Genomic DNA, 21,908 nt, shown 5'->3' with positions numbered 1-21,908 from the left:
TTGGTGGGTGTGCTGCCGATTCCTGCACACACCCGCCGACTGAACTATCGTGTGTAATTTCACGCTCAAACGGGTCGGGCATGCGCCCGCCCTCCAATGTGAAAATTCTGCCCATAATTACAAAAGCAATAGAATGACTCCTAACAATATCATGGGGAAAGTGACTTTGTAGAAACTGTTCCCAAGTATTCTGCTGAACAGAAATATTCTTAGAAAGATTAACCTGTTAATTGTCCCCCATAATATCAATGGACATTATATTTCACTGTACATCCCTACACCTAACTGGATGCTACATCAAGTGCGGTGTCCTATTGCAAGATTCTATTAGGTAATGCTGAGCTTTGTTTTGCAAGCACCTCAGTTGCAATATTTAATGCTTTAATTGTGACTAGTTGACAGAAAAAGCATCTCAAAGATATCAGCAATTATCAGAGCCAGGCTGCCAGCACCTGCAATTATGCTACCAGCCGGAATCTTCCGGACTCACCTGCAACAGGAAGCTTGGCGAGTGGGAGAACTTAATTTGGCGTGAGTCCAAAAATCAGTTTCCCTATGGCGGGATGAATGTTTGCAATTATTTTCTTGGGACTTTAAAGGTGCATTGAGCTTCTTGACGAACAATATAGGAAACCTTTTTGCATGCATTAGCATGTCAAGCATGCTCATTAAAAGGCCAGCTTGCCAGAATTAAGATCTTCCTCCAAATTAAGTTCCCCGCCAGTAAGAAATTAGAACATTCACATTTACCTCTGCATATAAATAGCGTGCACCTGTTGAGGTTGACTACTTCCATGACTTTGAAGTGTGTAGCCACTGTTTTGGCTTCTTAGGGACTGCTCAGAAATGACAGCCTCTTGGTTGAGATTGGGTGTTGGTAGGTCAAGCTGTGCAAAGGCTGCCAGTGTGTAAGGCCTTTCAGCTATAGTACACTGAGGGGCTGGTAACTGTGTAGACTGTAAGCAAATCCTACATTGTATATAGTAACTGCAACTGTGTTGAAACACTTCAGAGTGCAGCATGACCTATGTAGATAATTTGAATATCATTGCACTTCCTGTAATGACCATTTTGATATGTTTGTAATGTTCTTTTTATTGTATTGAAGCACCACAGAATGCAGCAGGATCTATGTAGAAGGTGTGAATATTATTGTTATGACAATTTGAAACGTTTTTAGATATTTTATGAATAAAGTACATTTTTTCAAAATAAAAAGCTGTGCAAAGGTTGGACAAGGCAGGGAGGAGTGGGGGGAAGGGTAGAGCAAAGACTGGACAGTCGAGGGAGGCTAAGCGGGGAAGGGTGTGAGGTTCTACTGGTAAGGAAGACAGACAATCCGGGGTTTATTAAAATGGTGTCTGTGGAAGGAAGCCCAACTGATGCTCCTGGCTTGCAACGAGTGAATGGATGTCCAGGTGCCCTTTAAATATAGTGCCAGGACCTTCAACCCCATGAGGTAAAGATGGGGATGGCAACTTCCTGCCTGTCCTGCTGCGACATTCACCGCGCTCCTTGCACGTGCGTATGTAATAAGCTGAACAGCACTAGATCGGGCATAGCCAGTTATACCGCCCACAGTGCGAATTGCTCTCACCAACAAACCTAGGCCCCAGAACAAAAGATTCTGTCCAATTTTATTTACTGGCTCCAGCTCGGCTACCTATCAGTTACCACATGAACTGGTTCTGTAAACTCCAAGTCAGTATGGAAGTGCTTGCAGGTCAATTCTAAATGCAATAAATGCATTGGCAATCAAACTGCATCATAAGGACAGTACTGTTAATAGGAGTCAATGTTGCCAGCATATTCAACTTTTTTGGCCCCTGCATTTTTCCAGGCTAGGGATCATCTGCATTGTCTGCCAATGTGTTGGCCACAGACGTGTGAGACAAGTGACTGGCTCACAAAAAACAGATACAACATTTGAGTGTAAGATGAACAATTTAGTGAAATGCTGGTGGTTAGCATATCACACTATTTCAGTTGGTCTGACAGCATCTGCAGAGAGGAATACAGTTAATGTTTCGAGTCCATATGACATTAAGGGTAGAAAGCAGGACGAGCAAGGGACAGATAGCCCTCAGATAGACAGATAGAAGCTCAATGTAAACAGGAGGAACAGCACCTCATCTTCCGACTAGGTACTTTACAGCCTTCCAGACTGAATATTCAGTTCAACAACTTTAGCTCATGAGCTCTTTCCTCCTTCCCTACCCCTTTTCCGATCCCCCCTTTTCCAATAATTTATATATATTTTTCGTTTCCCACCTATTGCTCGTCCTGCTTTCTACCCTTAATGTCACCATGAGCACATTTCTTAGCTAATATCACCACTGTCAACACCTCTTGGTCCTTTTGTCTATGACATCTTTCAGCAATCTCCACCTATCACTGGTCCTCTATCCAGCTCTACCTGTCCCACACCCCCCCACCCCCCCCACCGCCTTAAACCAGCTTATATTTCATCTCTTTTCTATTCTTCCTTAGTTCTGGTGAAGAGTCATATGGACTTGAAACATTAACTGTGTTCCTCTCTGCAGATGCTGTCAGACCTGCTGAGATTTTCCAGGTATTTTTGTTTTTGTTTCGGATTTCCAGCATCTGCAGTTTTTTGCTTTTACATTATTTCAGTTACCTTGCTACTGGCTAGCATCGACATATAGCAGGTTTTACCAGACAAGGAGTTTTTGCAGAGTTGTTTTTTGTTACTTTCTGGAACTGAATTAATGCTCATGACCGCATGGTATTTTTGTTAGCTTTAAAGCCAGCGTTCATGGTAACAGACAGCCCCAGTCTCTGTGTAGAGCTATTTACAGAAAATTGGTGTGCAGTGCCCGCCGACATGCAATTGCATGTGATTTGCAGTGCTGTGTCCTCTTTGAGCACAGTAAAGCATAGCTAGCATAAAAGCCACTGAGAAAATTTGGGTTGCCATGTGATTGAAGCACAGATGAGAGAAAATGAATATTGCCCATCTTTCCTGTGCTTTGCACTCATTTTTCAGATATTATTTAAGCACTGAACCCAGGATATCTACCTTGAGAGAACCTCCCTCCCACAAAGATTCAATCATGTCACAGTGGGCTCCAATTTTCTTCTTTAGCTGAGTGAGAAAACCGATAGACTTTCTAAATAATATGTAGGTCGCTAGAGATGACACATGGCTTTGCTCTGTGAAAGAGCAATGGTAATCCTTTGAGTGGACATCATAGCAAACACTGGGAGACAGAATGAAGCAACTGTAGCCACCTAAAACTACTTCAGAATTACTTACCTATCTTTCTAAGTAATCACAGGTCCATGATTCCATATTTAAATAATTTGTAAAACCTGTGTGTTGGTTTATTATTTAACTGTGGTATTTCATTGAATATATTCCACGTCTGTGGTAAATGTTAGAAACCTTTTCTCTGCACTTTTATGCTTATGTTTAATGGGTTAAGCAATAGTGCATGTCAGTATATTTGATCCTTATCTAAAGAAGCACACTTCTGTTGTATTTTGACAGGGTTCTGCTGTTGCAGTTACTCCTACTAATGATAGAGGACAAACATATAATGATAACCAGTGGCACCACATCACTGCTACAAGAACTCAGGCTGAAGGAACAATTGTTGTGGATGGCCAATATACAGGTAATTTATTTAAAAGATAACAGCTAGTTGTGTGGATTGCATTAGGTAATAAATGTCACACATATAATATCAGGATGCAAGATATTTACACTTAGAATGTTCCACAGTGCAATGTTATTGCCATATCATGTGTATATTATGAAAAGAAACAAAATGAATACTTGGGTGTATGTTATTACCTTTCTAACTGTAGATATTAGTAGTAAGGTTTGTAAATCAAAATCCATTAAAGGAATTTGTGCAAAGAAAAATGAAACTATACAAATAAATGAACGGATAACTGTTTCACTTAAATAATGCTTTTGAAAATAGATTTTGCAGTTGTAAGGATGGCAAAACTGACAGCAATGTCTACGCGTGCAGTTAAAGGCAGAAATCCATAAGTTGCTGTCAGTGCTTCCTGCTCCTCCACAGAGTACATTGTTAAAGTCTTGGAAGATAGAGATCAGTTAGAAATCACTGGTTTTATGTGAAGTTCCACTTTTTATTGCATTCGTCTTGTTGTGGAAAGTTATGCCTTGTTGATTGAGTCTTTAACATGCTAAATTATTATCATGGATGAACAACCTCTCTGGCCTTGAAAAAATAATTTCATATTTGTGGAATATCAAATTTCTCCATTCAATGCTAAAAAATCCAGAAAATTTTAAAATAATATTTTAAAAGTTTGTTTATGACATTTCAGCTTCCATCTTAATACCAGGGCAGGATTTTCCTTCCAGGCTTTGGGGTCCCACTGTCAGGCTTAAATTGGGTCAGCAGCCCCACTGTGTAGAGGACAGACACTCATCTGTGATTTTCCCTAATTTGGCCAGTTGTTTGCCAGAGGGCAAATTCATCATCCAATTAAGGAGACTGTGCAGGCTCCCAAAGCTGGACGGCCAGTAGGAGCCAAAAACAGCTCTGTGTGTATGCCACAATTTTTATTTCCATCCCTGTAAAATTATAAAAATTAAATGATAAAACTTGCTTGCTGCTTTCAATCTGTCAATCAGAATTCCTCATTGTAATTGGCTGCTTAGCTTGTTTGACAACATCACTGTTGCAAGACCCCCAACATTCCCTATATCTAATGTAGCCAGAATGAAAGTAATGTCGGAAAGAGTGAAATTCACAGAGATCACTAGATCTTTGTAGGCAATTTTCTTCGAGGTCAGCAATCAGTGCAAAATCTGAGTTGTTATCATTTTTTCTTCTGAAATGCATTATTTGTGTTTGTAGTTTGCTTCTTCACTAATGGCAAAGTTGTTTAATTTCAGTGAAAGGCGTACACATTCTTTCACAAGTGATAATATCTTAGAGCAACAAAATCAAAATTTTGCATTGCAGCTGGTCAATGGTCAGCCTGTCATACATTTTCTGTGGTGTGTCAGTAATTTTACCACCATGTACTGATTGGAATGATTAGGTATGTCTGGTGAGATAAGAGCTTCGTGATCGATTAACATGTACAAAGAAGAGGAAAAGATTTTCAGGCTCATAATGTCCACCCCATTCCAATATAGGCAGCCACACATTACACTTACCCAGCCCTTAAGGACACAGCCTCTGAAAGAGGAAAAATAAGGGGCGGAATCATCCCAGATTTGCACAAAGTGCAGTAATGGGTGGGTAAAGTGATGTTTTACCCACCAGCTGCAATAGCGGCTTTTCATGCTGTATCGTCCAAACCCGCCGCATTAATTATACACTCCCTGGAAACATACCGTTTCCATTGTGGGGAGGCTCTCATTCACCATTACCTCGCCGCTTCAGCACAGTGGGCGCCATATTTAAAGTCCAGCCACAGGCACACATCTCAGTGCTTCTAGCTCATGACTGCTGCAAAGAAGACCTGGCCCTGAAAGGCAAAATGACTGCAGCCCCCAGGTTCAATGACACATCCTTCGAGTGCCTTTTGGACACAGTGGAGACTCGCCATGATGTCCTCTACCCCCACTCTGGCCGCAGGATGGCAGCAACCTCACTAATCAGCTTGCGGAGCCAGTGGCAATGGTGGTCAGCGCCAACACCCTGCAAAAGAGGACAAGCCACCCAGCGCTACAAGGGGATGAATGATCTCTTTCATTCTGTCAGGGTAAGTCACTCTTCTCATTACTCTCAACTCACACACTCATAAACCCAACACACATCCACAGGGCCCTCACTCTGCCAGATCATGGAACATCACCATTCACTCTCTCACACACACCTTCATTGTCCTCATCCCATCCATGAAAGCACTTACCACCCACAAATGCCAGGCATACTTATCATCTAGCCTGGCAGGTGTTCTGCTTACACTCTCTCCATCTCTATTTATACAAGAGAAGCTGGTACACAAAAAGAGGGAGAGGACACAGACTGGTGGAGGAATGCCCGAAATCAAGGTCCTCATGAACTTTGAAAATAGAGCCATCCAGCTGGCCGGCAAGGATCTAGACTATTGCTGTGCTGACAGTGAGATCGGCAATGCTCTACCAAGTGAGGATCCAGTAGTACAACATACATCAGACAACCATGCTGTGAGTAATGTGTCCTGTTTCACCGCCCATTGCCACACACTAATTATCTCCCCTTGCTTCTATAGACACACCTGCGAAACAGCCGATGGAGTCCACAACCCAGAGCCCTGAAGAAACCTTTGAAGGGGAATCTGGAAGAACCCTCCTTGAAGTCCCATTACATTGCTCACCCATACCCTCCACTGGCGCAGAAACACACACCTCAATGGGACCTAGCTTTAGAGTAACCTCGGGATCACAATCTGGTGAGTACATTGCACTGTCTGATCTGCAGTAGGCAACGGCAGAGACTTCCCAGGTGTCCAGCACTCAAAGGACTGCCTGAGGCTAGCCATTTGCTGAGTCTGAGTCAGATGAGGAGCCTCTGGACTCAGTCATGTCACAGTTGTTGGAGCTTCAAAGGCAAGCTGGGGAACATCAAGAAGGGATGTCCACTGCGCTCCTTAGATTGCCAGGCATGATGGTTGACTCCATCTGCCTTCAGGCTGAGGTGATAGCACTGAGGTCAACATTGGTAGGATAACTCTTCAGAGCTTTGAAGAAGAGTTATACGGACTCAAAACGTTAACTCTGCTTCTCTCTCCACTGATGCTACCAGACCTGCTGAGTTTGACCAGCATTTTCTGTATTCAAGAAAAACTGCTGCTGGCTGGCAAGGAGTGGATGCATGCCTGGGTGCCATTTAAATATGGTGCCAGAACCTTCAACCCCGTGCGGTAACAGTTGCACAGCAACTCACTTCTAGACCATCCCTGGGACCCCCACCTGCGCATACATATTTGGCTGTTTACCACATGAATGTGTGTGGCCAGCTGTTCTTTGTCACCTGAGGGTTGAGGACACTCCTGCTCAGGACACCTGAGTAGGGCTGGAACAAAGGATAGTGCACGTAACCCTTGAACTGGCTAGCATAGTTAGGACCCATATGACTTCCATAGCAACACCTTATATTTGGAAAAAGTGAGTGAACTTGATGGAGAATTTGCTTGATTTGAGAACAGGTTCAGCCAAGTGGAGGAGGGTGATGTTTCAGGACTGGTTAGGCTTCTTTTCCTGGAAGAAACAGAGAGCCTCAGAACTCCACATGGTGGGATGGAGGTGTAGGGGTATTGGACATTCATGGTAAAAAGGAAACGATTATAGCCAGGGAATTTGAAACTAATAAAGTGGTGGAGGGCATTGGAAAATTTACGGATATAAGTGCTGAGACGCTGGATAAGGGGAGAAAAATAGAGTCATGATAGGAAGAGATAATTTCGGTGAGGCAAGAGTAGGCAGAAATAATGGGCCTAAAAGTGTAATCCTGTTTGTGGATCTTGGGAAGAAGTTAGAAGTCGGTTCTGCAGGTTTGGGATACAATGGGGTTGGAATGTTGTTTGGTGGTGGAGTCATCGTTCAGGAGGAGGTAGAAGTCGTGTCACAGAATTGACATTCAGCCTTCACTAGGTAGAAGTCGGCTCACCCAACAGCACCTGTGCCACCCTTGCTGCAAGTTCAGAGCGAGATAAGTCAGAGTGAATGATTTGAATTTTTTCAGTCTTTGTCTCAGTCTAATTCATGTCCCCTCCCTCATCTCTTTTTCCAGTACATTGATTACTATATTGACACTGTTCCTGTTCTCATCTCAAACTGGTTAATTTCGTCAACTTTCTTCCACCCTTCCCTTGAATTTGCATGGTCCATCTCCAACAGCTCCCTTCCATTCTGTGACTTCTCTGTCTCCATTCCTGAGGATAGAATATCGACTATTATCCACTATAAACCCGCTGACTTCCATAGCTACCTTGACTACATTTCCTCCAGCCCTGCTTCCTGTAAGGACTCTTCCATTGTTGTAGCTTCGCTGTCTCTGTTGTATCTTCTAACAATGCAGCCTTCTATACCAGTGCTTCCAATGTGTCTTCCTTTTCCCTCATCTGAGGTTACCCCCAGTTCTACTGTGTCTATTTAATTTCCTGGATGCATACTTTCACCTCTTCCCCTTCCTCCCAGAACCGCAATAGGGTTTTCCTTGACCTCACCTTCCACCTCTCCAGCTTTCACATCCAATGGATTATTCTGATATTCCCTTTACCCCTCCTCTAGACATATCTTTGTTGCTTTTTCTGACCCATTACCACCCACTTTTACTTTGCACATCATGCATTTTGTCATTTAATCTCTCCTGCCTCTACCCTATCAGTGCATTTTCTTTTTGTTCTCCCCCCGCCCCACACATTTCACTGCATCTGTACTTACATAAAATTATATCTGTAACTTTCTCTAATTCTGATAAAAGGTAGTTGATCTGAAACATTGGGCTGGATGACCACTTCACAAACCCAACATCAAGACCAGTTCTGGGTCCCAGCCCTGCTCAAGGTCATTGTGCAATGTCTGTCAATATTTTGTGACAGATGACCAATTAGTGACATTCTTACACCATCACTGCTCAATTAGCAATGATTGGCTCATTCAGGAGGGGGGAGGTAGATTTGGTGGGCCCCATTTAAAGGGTGCTTGACAACGATCAATGTAGCTGCAGGCAGACTGTATCATTGCAGAGTGTGCAATAGTGGAGAGTAGCAACATGACAGGCAGTTGTGTAAGGGAAGCTTCACAGTTCAGTGATGCCCCGCTGGCAGTTCTGAAAGAGGCAGTGAGAGCCAGCAGGTATGTTTTATTTCCTGAGAACAGCAGAGGAGGCTTGCCAGACAGATTAAGAAGACATGGGTGGAGTTTGCAATAGAAAAACATTACAACCACTGCCATCTCACCAGCAAGGGCCAGCATGGAGCAGGCCATCAGCATCATGAAGATGCAGTTCCAGTGCATTGAATGGTTGGGAGATGCCCTTCAGTACGTTCCTACAAGGGTGTCACACAAAGTGGTGGTCAGTCATAAGGGATGCAGGAGCAGTGGACTGACATGCACAAAATGCATGCAACATTCTGCAGCACTGACTTCTTTGTTACAGTGCATAGATGCACGGGTAGACAGCCAGGTGGTCTCCCATTCCTGGTAGTGCGGATGTGCAAGTGCGCTATGAAATAGCTAAGGGAGATAGGGTTGCTATAGATGGGGCCACTCCTAAATGGAGACTCACTCAATGCCTCAAGTCCCTTGAGTCCGACTGCATGTGCACAGATGCAGCTGGCGCAGCCTGTGGCCGTGCCCAGGTGTCACAGGCATCTCAGCCACCCAGACGTACAGTTGAACAACCTGCCTCCAAATCAGTTTCAGTCACATGGTGAGCAACCCTTAGAAACTCAAGTAATAGAGTAGAAAAGCATCATTAGCATCACTTCAGGGTTTATTATGGTGCAGATTGTAACGCTTGTATTGATAGCATGTATGTGTGCGCAATGAAACGGGTAGTTCCTTCTTATTGGGACACAGCAACAACAGCATAAGGTGATACCTTGGTGAGAAGATTGTGGCTGGACGGTACCTTTGGAGATGTACTGTTTGATGACTATTGCACAGGAGAAGTCTTGGTGGCTTTGAAGTATTAACAATGGTTGGTAGTGATGTGACAGATGTGTGCATGGCAGGAGCCCAATACACAAACTGCTGGCATTAGGAGAGGCATCCTAGATTCAGGCACCAAGGGCTTCTTTGCCCTCTCAATATGAGCTCTGGATCGCCTTTCAGCAAGTCCTGCTAGTCCTCATCAGCCCTCTTCTCCTCCAATGAGGTGGGACACTCCCCTATATGCTGCTTTTCCAGTTCCACCCATCTCTGCAGACGAATGCTGTCTAGAGCACAGCAGACACTATGATGTGCAACATCCTTGTAGGGGTATACTGGGGACTGCCTCTTAGACTTTCAAGACACTTTGTTATATTGGCCCTAAATTTCCCTTATGCCTGCTGCTTCTCAGTTAAATCTAAGTATAGCAACATGTTTAAAAATATTACACTTTTCTAATATACTCACTGGGTCCTATTTACCAAGGCTGCCACTCTTCTTTCTAAGGAAAGGAGCACCTCCTCCCTGAACTCCCTCAGTAACAAAACCCCAACTGAAGTACTTTTCTGCAGGCCAAATCAACACTCTGGTGCAGACAAAGTCAGCACTATAAGACAGCCGACTTTTATACTCTCTGAACCTAGCCTCTGAAAACTTGATTAAGCCAGTTATCTAATTAACTAGTTGCAGCTGCAAGCAGAGCCTGTATGAATCCTGTTTTAAGGCTGGACTAAAACGCACCTTCTTCCAACCCTAAGAACAACTTTTAGTTAATTGCTAAATTAAACAAAGACTAGACTTTAGATAGAATTTAACTCTTAATTTAAACCTGAAACTCCCTGAATCACCAAACTCCAACTGAAGCACTCTACTGCAACCCAAACCAGTACTGTAGTGCAGACAAACATCAACCTTGCTGATAGTAATTTTTTATAACTGAAACCTAATCATAAGGGTACTTAAACCAATTGGGTATAGCCATTTAGGAACATGGGAACTTGAGTAGGCCATTCAACCTCTTGAGCCTGTCCGCCATTCAATGAGATAATGGCTAATCTATACTGCAATTCCTTTATTCATCTTTCCTCCATATCCTCACCCAACAAAAAATCTATTGGTCTCAAACCAGAACATTTTAATTGACTCAATTACCACAGCTTTCTGGAAGTGAGTTCTAGATTTCCACTACCCTTTGTGCAAAGAAGTTCTTCCTAATTGCACTCCTAAAAGATTCTCTTGTCTCTGATATGTTCCCCATATCAGGAAAATATAAAAATTTTAATAATGTTATTGAAATTTATTTTACAGTAATAGTGGGTTCTGTGTCTTTGTCTGTGTGTTTATGTGTGTGGAGAATTTAATTAAAGGCAGCTGGTCTGAAGGATGTATCAGAAGATAAGCTAGGTTTGAAATATTAAATAGGTAAACACAGGGACAGTTTTAGAGTGTAATGTGTAAAGGGAACGTTTGCATTTTTAAATAAACCAGACTAGCTGGAATTCAGAAGAGGAAGTGAAATGTTTCACTTAGCCAGGAGAAGTTAAGAAACAGTGTGTTTATTTTTCTAAAAGATTACTGGTTAAGTTGGTATTATTATTAGAGAGGTAATGTCCAAAGACATAGTGAAACAATGTGAATTTGCATACAAAGACGAAAGTATGTATAAAGGAGAGAAGGCTGTGCGTAAGGGAAGGCATTCTAAGATTTAACAAGTGTGAAAAACCTTTAGCCTCTAAGCCTCAAACTGCTGTCTGCAAGAACTGAAGTTAAGAAAACTCACTTTGAATTCAGCTGTTCAGGGTATCATGTTACTTTGCCTAGGTCTTTTTAAACAAATGTATTTTTACTGTTGCCTTAATGGAGGTGTAACTGGCAGTTAGATTAATTAGGGGAGCTAGAAGTTATTATAGTAATAATTTGTAAACCTATGTATGTGCTCAAAACCATTTGTAAAAATTTAATAAAGGCTTAATTTAGTTTTTTAAAGAAACCTATAAGACTTGATGGCCTTTTTACTGAATTCAAAGCCTGCATCTCGAAAGAAGTATAAATTGCAAATAGTTGCAGCAGCTGATTCAAGTTTCCCTCTTGGGATTTGGGCAGCTTGCCATTTACTATCCGCCTGCTATAACACCCCATAAGAGGAAATAGTTTTTCTGTATCTGCCTTACCAAACCCTTTTATTATGTTAAACACCCAAATTAAATCACCACTGAACTTTCCAAACTCAAAGGAAGACAATTCCAAGTTTATTTGAGTGTTTATGGTGATCAGCTATTAATACCTCAGCACACATTGTATTGTACATACTTTCATTCACACTATAATTTAACTTCTTGACTGTAGAATAATTTTCTTATTGTAACTTTCAATTAATCACTTGGCAGTATTATTTTGCAATAGTGACATCACTATTATCTCTCTCAATTTTGAATCAATGTAATTTCAGCTCTATTTTCAACTGTCATTACATTGTGTTCAGTTTATTGAGATGATAATATAATAAAAATAATGGGTGACAGGAAGTGAATAAAAGGCCGTAAATCTCATCTGAGGATGTATATAAATTTCCAAAGCTTTATTGTGGGGATGTGACATCATCTGAACCCTGATATTAACCAGACATTTCCTAGCTCCAAAAATTTATCTGTGCATTTGTTCCTGCTTAAGACTGCATTATTTCTATCACCTGAACATTCAGATGATCAATAATAGTTAAGCAATGGTGTTGAATTATTTTGAAGAAAATGGAAACTTCTCGCAATGGAAAATATTGGATTAATGCAGTACCCTTACCAAATTTCACTGGACAAAATACATAAAAACATTGCTTAATTAATTTTCAGTAAGCTCCATAGCATGTAATGTATGCTAGTTTATACAATAGTTATGGTGTCTAGGCAGCTGGGTTGAGGGTTTATACTTTCTATGAATGACCGTCTGATTTTATGATGTGCCAGTAGCATGACAATGTGTGGAGCTGCAGTGTACATTAGAGAAACTGACAAGGTCCCTGATTGCATGGCTGAAATACAATAGCTGACATTTTGCAGTCAGCATCAAATGACGGGTGCTATGTTCATTACAATTATACTTCTCCACAGATGTTCTATGGACTTTTGTCTTGGAAGCAGCAATATTTCAAAATCCAAAATAGCACGGCATCTTCTAGAGAGGTTATAGGACCTGTGTGAACAGTGCAAGCAATTTGTCTCCTTAACTAATGAAATTGTAAAATCTTGGGGGGAATCATCCCAGATTTTCACTAAGTGTGGTAACGGGCAAGAAAAATAACTTTTTACCTGCCAGCCGCAATGGTGGCTTATCATCCCAATCCTGCCTCATTAATCATGCATTCCCGGGAAAAATGCTGTTTCAATGGTGGGCGGGCTCTTATTTAGCTGCCATGCCGTCGCAGTGGGTGCTATATTTAAAGAGCAGCCATGCGCATACCTCTCAAGGCTTCCAGCCCAGGACTGCTGTACAGAAAACATGGCCCCGTAAGGCAAGAAGTCTGCAGCCCTCCAATTCAGTGACGCATCCCTGGAATGCCTTTTGGATGCCATGGAGGCCTGCCATGATGTCCTCTACCCCAGCTCTGTCCAAAGGAGGTCCAGCAATTTCACCACTTTGGCGTGGTAGGCGATGGCAGTGGTTATCAGTGCCAATGCTGCACAGAAGAGGTTGGCCATCCAACGCAGAAAGAGGATGAATGATCTCATCTGTGCCACCAGAGTAAGGCAACCATCTCATCACTCTAAACTCACACACTCAGGCCCATTACACATTCACTGGCATCTCACTCACTGCCAATTCAAGGGATATCACCACTCATTCTCACACACACACCCTCACATCTCCATCTGACCTCATCCTCCTTTTGTGACTGCCTCCTCAGCCCTCACCATCTTGAGGCCACTTGCACAAACCAGCTTGTGCCCCCACACACCCTAGGTTACCCCACTTCCCCATTACAGCCCTTATCCTGCAGCCTCTTCCCTTGCCTGAGGCAACTTATCCGCCTTCTCCAAACAAACCCTAGCCCTGCAGCCATTGAAAATTCACCCCCGCCATATGGCTGGTCTGGTAGATAGAGGCCTACCTGTGATCACTCTGCTGGAAGTAATGCAATGATGTCTACAAAGCCTGAGACTGATGCCCGCAAGTGCTGCCTGAAGCAAGGTAGGCAAACAAACCTAAAAGTCCTAAGCAGAGCGCAGCCCGCCAGGTTACATACAGTTGTGAAACACATGCCGACATGCTCGGATGATCCAGCATGGGGAGATGATTCCGGCAAGCTAGGCTTATGTAGTTTCCAATGATGTTCCCAATGTCTGATGGCGGGAAACGCAGCCCGCCGTTGATGGGCAGAGCAGATGATTGCAAACTGGTTTTGTGATTTTGTGAAACCGCATTTTGGATTTCACACCATATTGTTCACTCATGCTACCAAACACACCCAACGCCAATAGGCATGGAAAATTCTGCCCCTTGTTGAAGCACGCAGAGTCTAAATCAGCAAGTGTAAATTAGAATAGTTAATTCAATGCAAAATCATGTATAAAAAGTGCAATAAAGAGAAGAAAAGAAAGTTGGGATAAAGGGAGGGAGAGGGAGAGAAATCGAAGAAACAGCAAGGAAAATATTTTATTTCATTCTTATTTTGTTTTGAATTGCCAACAATAATTCAAATCAGGAAGAATTAAATACCACACTTGTAGAAGATAATTTTCAGTACCAGATAGGTTGTTTGAAAGTAATTAAAACTTATCATGCCATTGAGGATTTACTTACACTTGAATGGACAAGCGTTATCTTTTCCTGGCATGTTTGGTGGATATCTATCATAAAAGTACCACAACTCCATATCCTTGCACATGTTTGAATACCGAATCTCCCTCAACGATATACTGGGGAGCAATCCAACTGGGGCAGCAACTTCATGTGTATAACTGCAGATGTGTGGTCATGGGAAGTTGCTGTCCAATTTACTCCTTAATAACAATGAACCCCCAAAGCCTTGCCATTGTTTCTACAGCAAAATACAGGCCAGGACATCAAACCTTGTAACAATTACATTTCCTTGATATTAAAATCCATTATACATCATTTGAACCAAACTGCATGTACATACTTAAAATTCCATCAGTTATTATAGATTCATGTCTGTATGTTAGCAATAATTTTCAAACTTTGATTTAATGAGCACAACATTATGGGCAGTGCAACCCCAAATCTTCTAAATGCACTCTCAATGAATAAGGTTCCCAGCCTGCCACACAAAGATAGGAAATGACTGCTTTTGTGAGTAACCCTGGAGTATCTTCAGGATATACTGTAGTTAGGCCTCTGGAATTATGTGACTCCAAACATTTATGGTTAAAAAGGCACTTTTTACACATATAGTAGAAGGCTGGTGATGAATTACAGAACAGCAATTCAAGCAAGTGGTTCTGATGATGATATAAATTGTAAAGGTTTAGTTATTAGTCCATGCCCTACTACATAACAAATATAAAAATAAACTTTACGTTATGTTGCCTCAGGATTAATAATTTCTTTCACATTTGAATTCTTAACAAAATTCTTTAGAATTAAATAAACTCTTTTGCCTTGCTGAGAACAATAGAACTGCAGACACAGACTCCTCTTGAAAAGTGGTAAATTTGAAAATAATCTGCAGAAGCATCAGTGAATGAGTGGTCAATATATGGAACAGGACCCCTTGGGAGGAGATGGAAGCAGAGAGTATTGATTCATTATGATAAATTTCTTTAAGAAAATATTATTTTGTGATACAGTATATGATAATTTGAGACATGATGACTAAGAAATTGGATCATGTTTGAGAAAATGGCACCCAGTTGGCAAGCTGTAACTAGTAGAGTGCCATAGGGATCAGCACTGGGGCCTCAACTATTTACCATTTATATCAATGACTTGGACTGAATGCATGGTAGTTAAATTTGCCAGTGACACCAAAATAGGTAGGCAAGTAAGTTGTCAAGAGGAGGCAGAGAGTCTGCAAAGGGATATAGACAGGTTAAGTAGGTTGGCAAAAAATTGGCAGATGGAATATAATGTGGAAAAGTGTGAAGTTGTCCACCATGGCAGGAAGAGTAGAAAAACAATATGCTATTTAAATTGAGAGAAATTGTCGAACTCAGTGATACAGAGGGATCTGGGTATCTGGTACATGAATCACAAAAAGGTAGATTGCAGGTGTAATAAGTAATAAGGAAGGCAAATGAAATGTTGCTATTTATTGCAAGGGGAATTGATTTTTTTAAATTCTTTCACGGGATGTGGGCATCACTGGCTAGGCCAGCATTTACTACCCATCCCTAATTGCCCTCTAGAAGTTCCTGGTGAGCCGCCTTCTTGAACCACTGCATTACATGTGGTATAAATACATCCACAGTGCTGTTTGGAAGGGCATTCCCAAATTTTGACTGAGCAACAGTGAAGGAACAGCAATACAGTTCCAAGTCAAGATGGTGTATGGCATGGGGAGGAGCTTGCAAATTGTGGTTTTCCCACATATCTGCTGCCCTTGTCCGTCTAGGTGGTAGAGGTTGTGGATTTGGAACGTGCTGTTGAAGGAGCCTTGGTGAATTGCCACAGTGCACCTTGTACATGGTACACAGTGCTGCCAGTGTGTGTTGGTGGTGGAGGGAGTGAATGTTTACAGTGCCAATCAAGCAGGCTGCTTTGTCCTGGATAGTGCTGAACTTCTTGTGTGTTGTTGGAACTGCACCTATTTAGGCAAATGGGGAGTATCCCGTCACATTTCCGACTTGTGCGTTATACATGGTGGACAAATTTGGGCAGTCAGGAGGTTAAATACTCTCCACAGAATTCCCAGCTTCTAACCTGCTTTTCTAGCCACGGTATTTATATGGCTGGCCCAGTTCAGTTTCTGGTCAATGTTAACCTTGAGGATGTTGATAGTGGGGGATTTAGCAGTGGTAATGCCATTGAATATCAAGGGGAAATGGTTAGATTCTTTCTTGTTAAAGATGGTCATTGCCTGATACATGTGTGGCATGAATGTTATTTGCCACTTATCAGCCCAAGCATGAATGTTGTCCAGGTCTTGTTGCATACGGGCATGGACTGCTTCAGAATCTGAGGAGCCACAAATGGTGCTGAACATTATGCAATCATCAATGAACATCCCCACTTCTGACCTTACGATTGGATAAGCCGAAGATGGTTGCAGCTAGGACACAACCCTGAGGAACCCCTGCAACGATATCCTTTGATTGAGATGATTGACCTCCAACAACCACAGCCTTTTTACTTTGTGTTAGGTATGACCAATGGAGAGCTTTTCCTTCTATTCCCATGGACTCCAGTTTTGCTAGGGCCCCTTGATGTCACGTTTGGTCAATGCTGCCTTGATGTCAAGGGCAGTCACTCTCAACTCACCTCTTGAGTTAAGCTGTTTTGTCCATGTTTGGACCAAGGCTGTAATGAGGTCAGGAGCTGAGTGATCCTGGAGGAACCCAAACTGAGCATCAGTGAGCAAGTTATGCTGAGTAAGTGCCACTTGATAGCACTGTTGATGATACCTTCCGTCTTTTTGCTGATGATCAAGGGTAAATTGATGGGGTGGTAATTAGACAGATTGGATTTCTCCTGCCATTTGTGGACAGGACATACCTGGGTAATTTTCCACATTGCCGGGTAGATGTCAGCATTGTCGCTGTACTGGAACAGCTTGGCTAGTGGCACAGCTAGTTCTAGAGCATAAATCTTCAGTACTATTGCCTGCCATATGCAATCATGAATGGTGGTGGACAATTAAACAACTAACAGGAGGAGGCGGCTTCACCAATATCCCAATTCTCAATGATAGGGAAGCCAAGCACAACAGTACAGAAGACAAGACTGAAGCATTTGCAACTATCTTCAGCTAAAAGTGTACGATAGTACTCGAAGTACAAGTGCTGGAATGTTGTTAGTGCCCATGGCCTTTGCAGTATCCAGTGCCTTCAGCCATTTCTTGATATCACATGGAGTGAATGGAATTGGCTGAAAACTGACATCTGTGATGCATGGGACCTCAGGAGGAGGCCAAGATGGATCATCCATTCTGCACTTCTAGCTGAAGATGGTTGCAAATTCTTCAGTCTTGTCTTTTGCACTGTTGTGCTGGGCTTCCCCATCATTGAGAATGGGGATATTGGTGGAACCTCCTCCTCCTGTTAGTTGTTTAATTGTCCATCACAGTTCATGATTGTATGTGGCAGGACTGCAGAGCTTAGATTTGAACCGTTGGTAATGGGATAGCTTAGCTATGCCTATAACATGCTGTTTTTGCTGTTTGGCACACAAGTAGTCCTGTGCTGTAGCTTCACCAGATTGACACCTCATTTTTAGGTGTGCCTTGTGCTGTTCTTGGCAAACTCTCCTGCACTGTTCATTGAACTGGTGTTGATCCCCTCGCTTGATGGTAATGGCAGAGTTGGGGATTTGCTGGGCCAGATCTGTTTGAAATCTATCTCATTTAGCAGGGTGGCAGTGTCACACAATATGATGGAGGGTATCCTCGATGTGAAGATGGGACTTCATCTCTCCTACCAATACTGTCATGGATAGATGCTTCTGTGACAGGTAGATTAGTGAAGATGAGGTCAAATAGGTTTCTGCCCCTTGTTGGTTCCATCATCACCAGTCACAGACCCATTCTAGAAGCCATGTCCTTCAAGACTCAGCCAGTGATGGTGCCACAAAGCCACTCTTAGTGATGGACATTGAAGGCCCCCACCCAGAATACTTTCTGTGCCCTTGCCACCCTCAGTGTTTCTTCCACTTGGTGTTCAACATGGAGGAGTACTGATTCATCAGCTGAGGGGGGTAGTAGGTGGTAACCAGCAAGAGATTTCCTTGCCTGTGTTTGACCTGATGCCAAGAGACTTCATGGGTTCCAGTGTCAATGCTGAGGATTCCCAGGGCAACTCCCTCCCGAGTGTATACCACTGTGCTGCCACCTCTGCTATGTCCTGTCCCATCAACAGATCAGACCCAGGGATGGTGATGGTCTGGGACATTATCTGTAAGGTTTGATTCTGTGAGTATGACAATGTCAGGCTGTTGCATGACTAATCTGTGGGACAGCTCTCCCAATTTTGGCATAAGCTCCAGATGTCAGTAAAGAGGCCTTTGCAGGGTTGATAGGGCTGAATGAGCCATGATTGATTGATTTGCTTGAACCACCTTGACAAGGTGGACGTTGAAAGGATGTTTCCTCTTGTGGGTGAGCCCAGAACTAGGGGGAAATGTTTTAAAATTGGGTGTCGTTCTTTTAGGGCAGAGATGAGGAGAATCTTTGTCCCTCAGAGGGTGGTGTGACTTTGGAACTCTCTGCCTCAGAAGGTGGTGGAGGTGGGGTCATTGATTATTTTTAAGGCAGAGGTAGACAGATTCTTATTAGGCAAGGGAATCAAAGGTTATCGGGGCTAGATGGGAACGTGGAAATCGAAACACAAGAAGATCAGCCATGATCTTATTGAATGGCAGAGCAGGCTCAAGGGGTTGAATAGTCTACTCCTTTTCCTATTTTTTATGTTCTTATGCTCATTGTTGTTTCTGGTGCCTAGATTGATGCTCGGCAGTCCGTCTGGTTTCATTCCTTTTTTTAGGCTTCATAGCAGTTTGAAACAACTGAGTGGCTTGCTGGACCATTTCAGAGGTTAGTTAAGAGTCAAGCACATTGCTGTAGATCTAGAATCATATGTAGGCCAGACCAGTTAAGGATATCAGATTTCTTTCTCTAAAGGACATTAGTTAACCAGATGGATAATTCATCCATTATCACTATAAAAGTAGGAAAGTTTTATTGCACCTGTACAAGACCTTGGTTAGACAACATCTGGAGTACTTTGTATAGAATTTTGTTCTCCTTATTTGGAAAAAAGACAAAATTCCATTAGAAGCAGTTCAGAGCAGTTCACTTGACTCATTCCTGGGGTGAAAGGCTTATCTTATGAAGAAAGGTTGAACAGGTTGGGCCTATACCCATTGGAGTTTAGAAGACTGAGGGGTGAACTTTTTGAAACATTGAAGATCCTGAGAGGATTTGATTGCTCTTGTTGGAGAGACTAGAACTAGGGGATACAATTTAAAAAAGAGGTGTCCCTTTTAAGATGGAGATGAGGAGAATGTTTTTCTCTCAGACGTTTGTTAGTATATGGAATTCTGTTCCCCAAAGAGCAGTGGAAGCTGAGTCATTGAATTTATTCAAAGTAGAGTTGGTCATATTTTTGTCAGACTAGGGAGTCAAAGATTATGTGGGGCAGACAGGAAAATGGAGTTCAAACCACAACCAGATCAGCCATGATCTTTTTGAATGGTGAAGCAGGCTCAAAGGACTGAATGACCTACTCCTGCTCCTAAGTCCTATGTTCCTATTTCAATGGGTGGCCAACTTTATAGGCCAAAATGTGGTATGCGTTGCATGCTTAGGAGGAATAGGTAACTTTGGACCCAAAAGCTCCCAAACCTTTCCAACCCATCCTTGCCTCATGCCTGGATCTGATGTTGACTAATTGATGGAGATTAACTCAAATGATAAGACTATGACCTAAAAATTTGGCTATGCCACAGAAGTCTCTTAAGCCTCCAACATATTTGGCAGGAAGTGCACATTCATTGTCCACTTTTTTGATAAAGGCCACAAAATTGACTTGCCATGAAAACAAGGGGCCTAGGACCTGTTTGGGATCCTTCCTATAAGATTGGATGCCCTAAAGCCCTCCTGGACACCACTCCCTCCTGCCCAAACCCTGGCCACCTTTCCCTCCCACTGATTTTCAAACCCTTCTGACTACATAGGCCACCATGCTGACTTGGTCACCACCCTTCCTCAATTACTTGGAGGCTTCTGCTAGTGCCACAGTGCCCGATCATCAACTATGCTTTAGCAGTAACTCTGCACAGCTCCCCAGCAACATGGAAGTGAAGCCCAAAGTCTTAGGGCACCTTGGATTGTGCCCCCAAAAAAATCTTAGTCAACAACATCATAATTCCTGTATCATTAGAACATAAGAAATAAGAGCAGGAATAGAAATAAGATTATGGCTAAACTTCTACATCAATTTCACTTTCCTACACTATCCCCATATCCCTTTATTCCCTGAGTGCCCAAAATTCTATGATCTTAGTGATGAATATACTAATCAACTGGGCATTCACAACCTTCTGGATAGAGAATTCCAATGATTCACATCCCTCCGGGTGAAGAAATTTCTGACTTAGCTCAAAATGGTGGACTCCTTGTCCAGAGACTTGGACTCCCTAACTCTCCAGCCAGGGACAAGTTGATAGCACATTTCATAATGTGGTCAACTCGAAGCTTAACAAAGTGACCACCAGACAGAAGAAGGGAATCCCTTGAGTGCATCTTGCTCGCAAACCATTTTTCAGCCTTGGAAAACGGTGAGAGTGACAGTTCCTCTGTGGAGGCCAACCAGAGCCAAGGCCATGGCATTGTGGGTGGTCCAACTGCTCAGGGTGGGAGGAAAAAGTGTGGAAGGGCAATAGTGGTGGTGGATTCATTAGTGGGGGAGTAGACAGGCACTTCTGCGGCTGTGGACATGACTCCAGGTTGGTATGGTGCCTCCCCGGTGTCAAGGTCAAGGATGTCACAGAATGGCTGCAGGGCATTCTGAAGGGGGAGGATCATGGTCCATATTGGGACCAATGACATAGGGAGAAAGAGAAATGAGGTCCTGCGAGCAGACTTTAGGGGGTTAGGTAGGAAATTGAAAAGCAGGACCTCAAAGGTAGTAATCTCCGGATTATCCCAGTACCACGCAGTAGTGAGTATAGGAGCAGAAGGATAGAGCAGATTAATGCATGGCTGGAGAGATGGTGCAGGGGGGGAGAGCTTTAGATTCCTGAGACATTGGAACTGTTTCTGGGGGACGTGGGACCTGTACAAGTTGGAGGGGTTACATCTGAACAGGAACGGGACCAACATCCTCACGGGAGGTTTGCTAATGCTGTTGGGACGGATTTAAATTAAATTAGCAGGGGGATGGAATCCTGAAAAGTAGTTCAGAGGGGATAGAAGCTGAGATAGAATTAGAAGTTAATGCTAGTAAGTGAGTCTGGAAGGCAGAGGAAACATAGGCTAGATAAGAAAGAAGTGAGTTTAGGAAGGCTAAATGGAATATATTTTATTGCAAGGAGCCTGAGGAATAAGACAGACGAGCTGAGGGCACAGATAGGCATGTGGGAGTATGATATCATAGCTATGACCAAGACTTGGCTAAAAGAAGGGCAGGATTGGCAGCTCTGGTTATAGGGT

General features: G+C 42.8%; 1 protein-coding gene across 1 annotated transcript in view; it reads left to right on the top strand.

Moving 5' to 3' along the window:
- The window catches only part of ush2a (Usher syndrome 2A (autosomal recessive, mild)), a 1,196,697-nt gene that overhangs the window by 391,807 nt on the left and 782,982 nt on the right, over nt 1–21,908 (top strand). Inside the window, exon 22 of the mRNA XM_041207243.1 lies at nt 3,512–3,638. Coding sequence (XP_041063177.1) covers nt 3,512–3,638 — 127 coding nt within the window. The remainder of the gene's footprint in view (nt 1–3,511; nt 3,639–21,908) is intronic.

Source organism: Carcharodon carcharias, chromosome 2 (genome assembly GCF_017639515.1).
Source record: "Carcharodon carcharias isolate sCarCar2 chromosome 2, sCarCar2.pri, whole genome shotgun sequence".
In the NCBI taxonomy this organism is placed as follows: Eukaryota; Metazoa; Chordata; class Chondrichthyes; order Lamniformes; family Lamnidae; genus Carcharodon; species Carcharodon carcharias.
The sequence above is the reverse complement of the archived record's forward strand: the minus strand, read 5'-3'. Positions and strand labels throughout refer to the sequence as shown.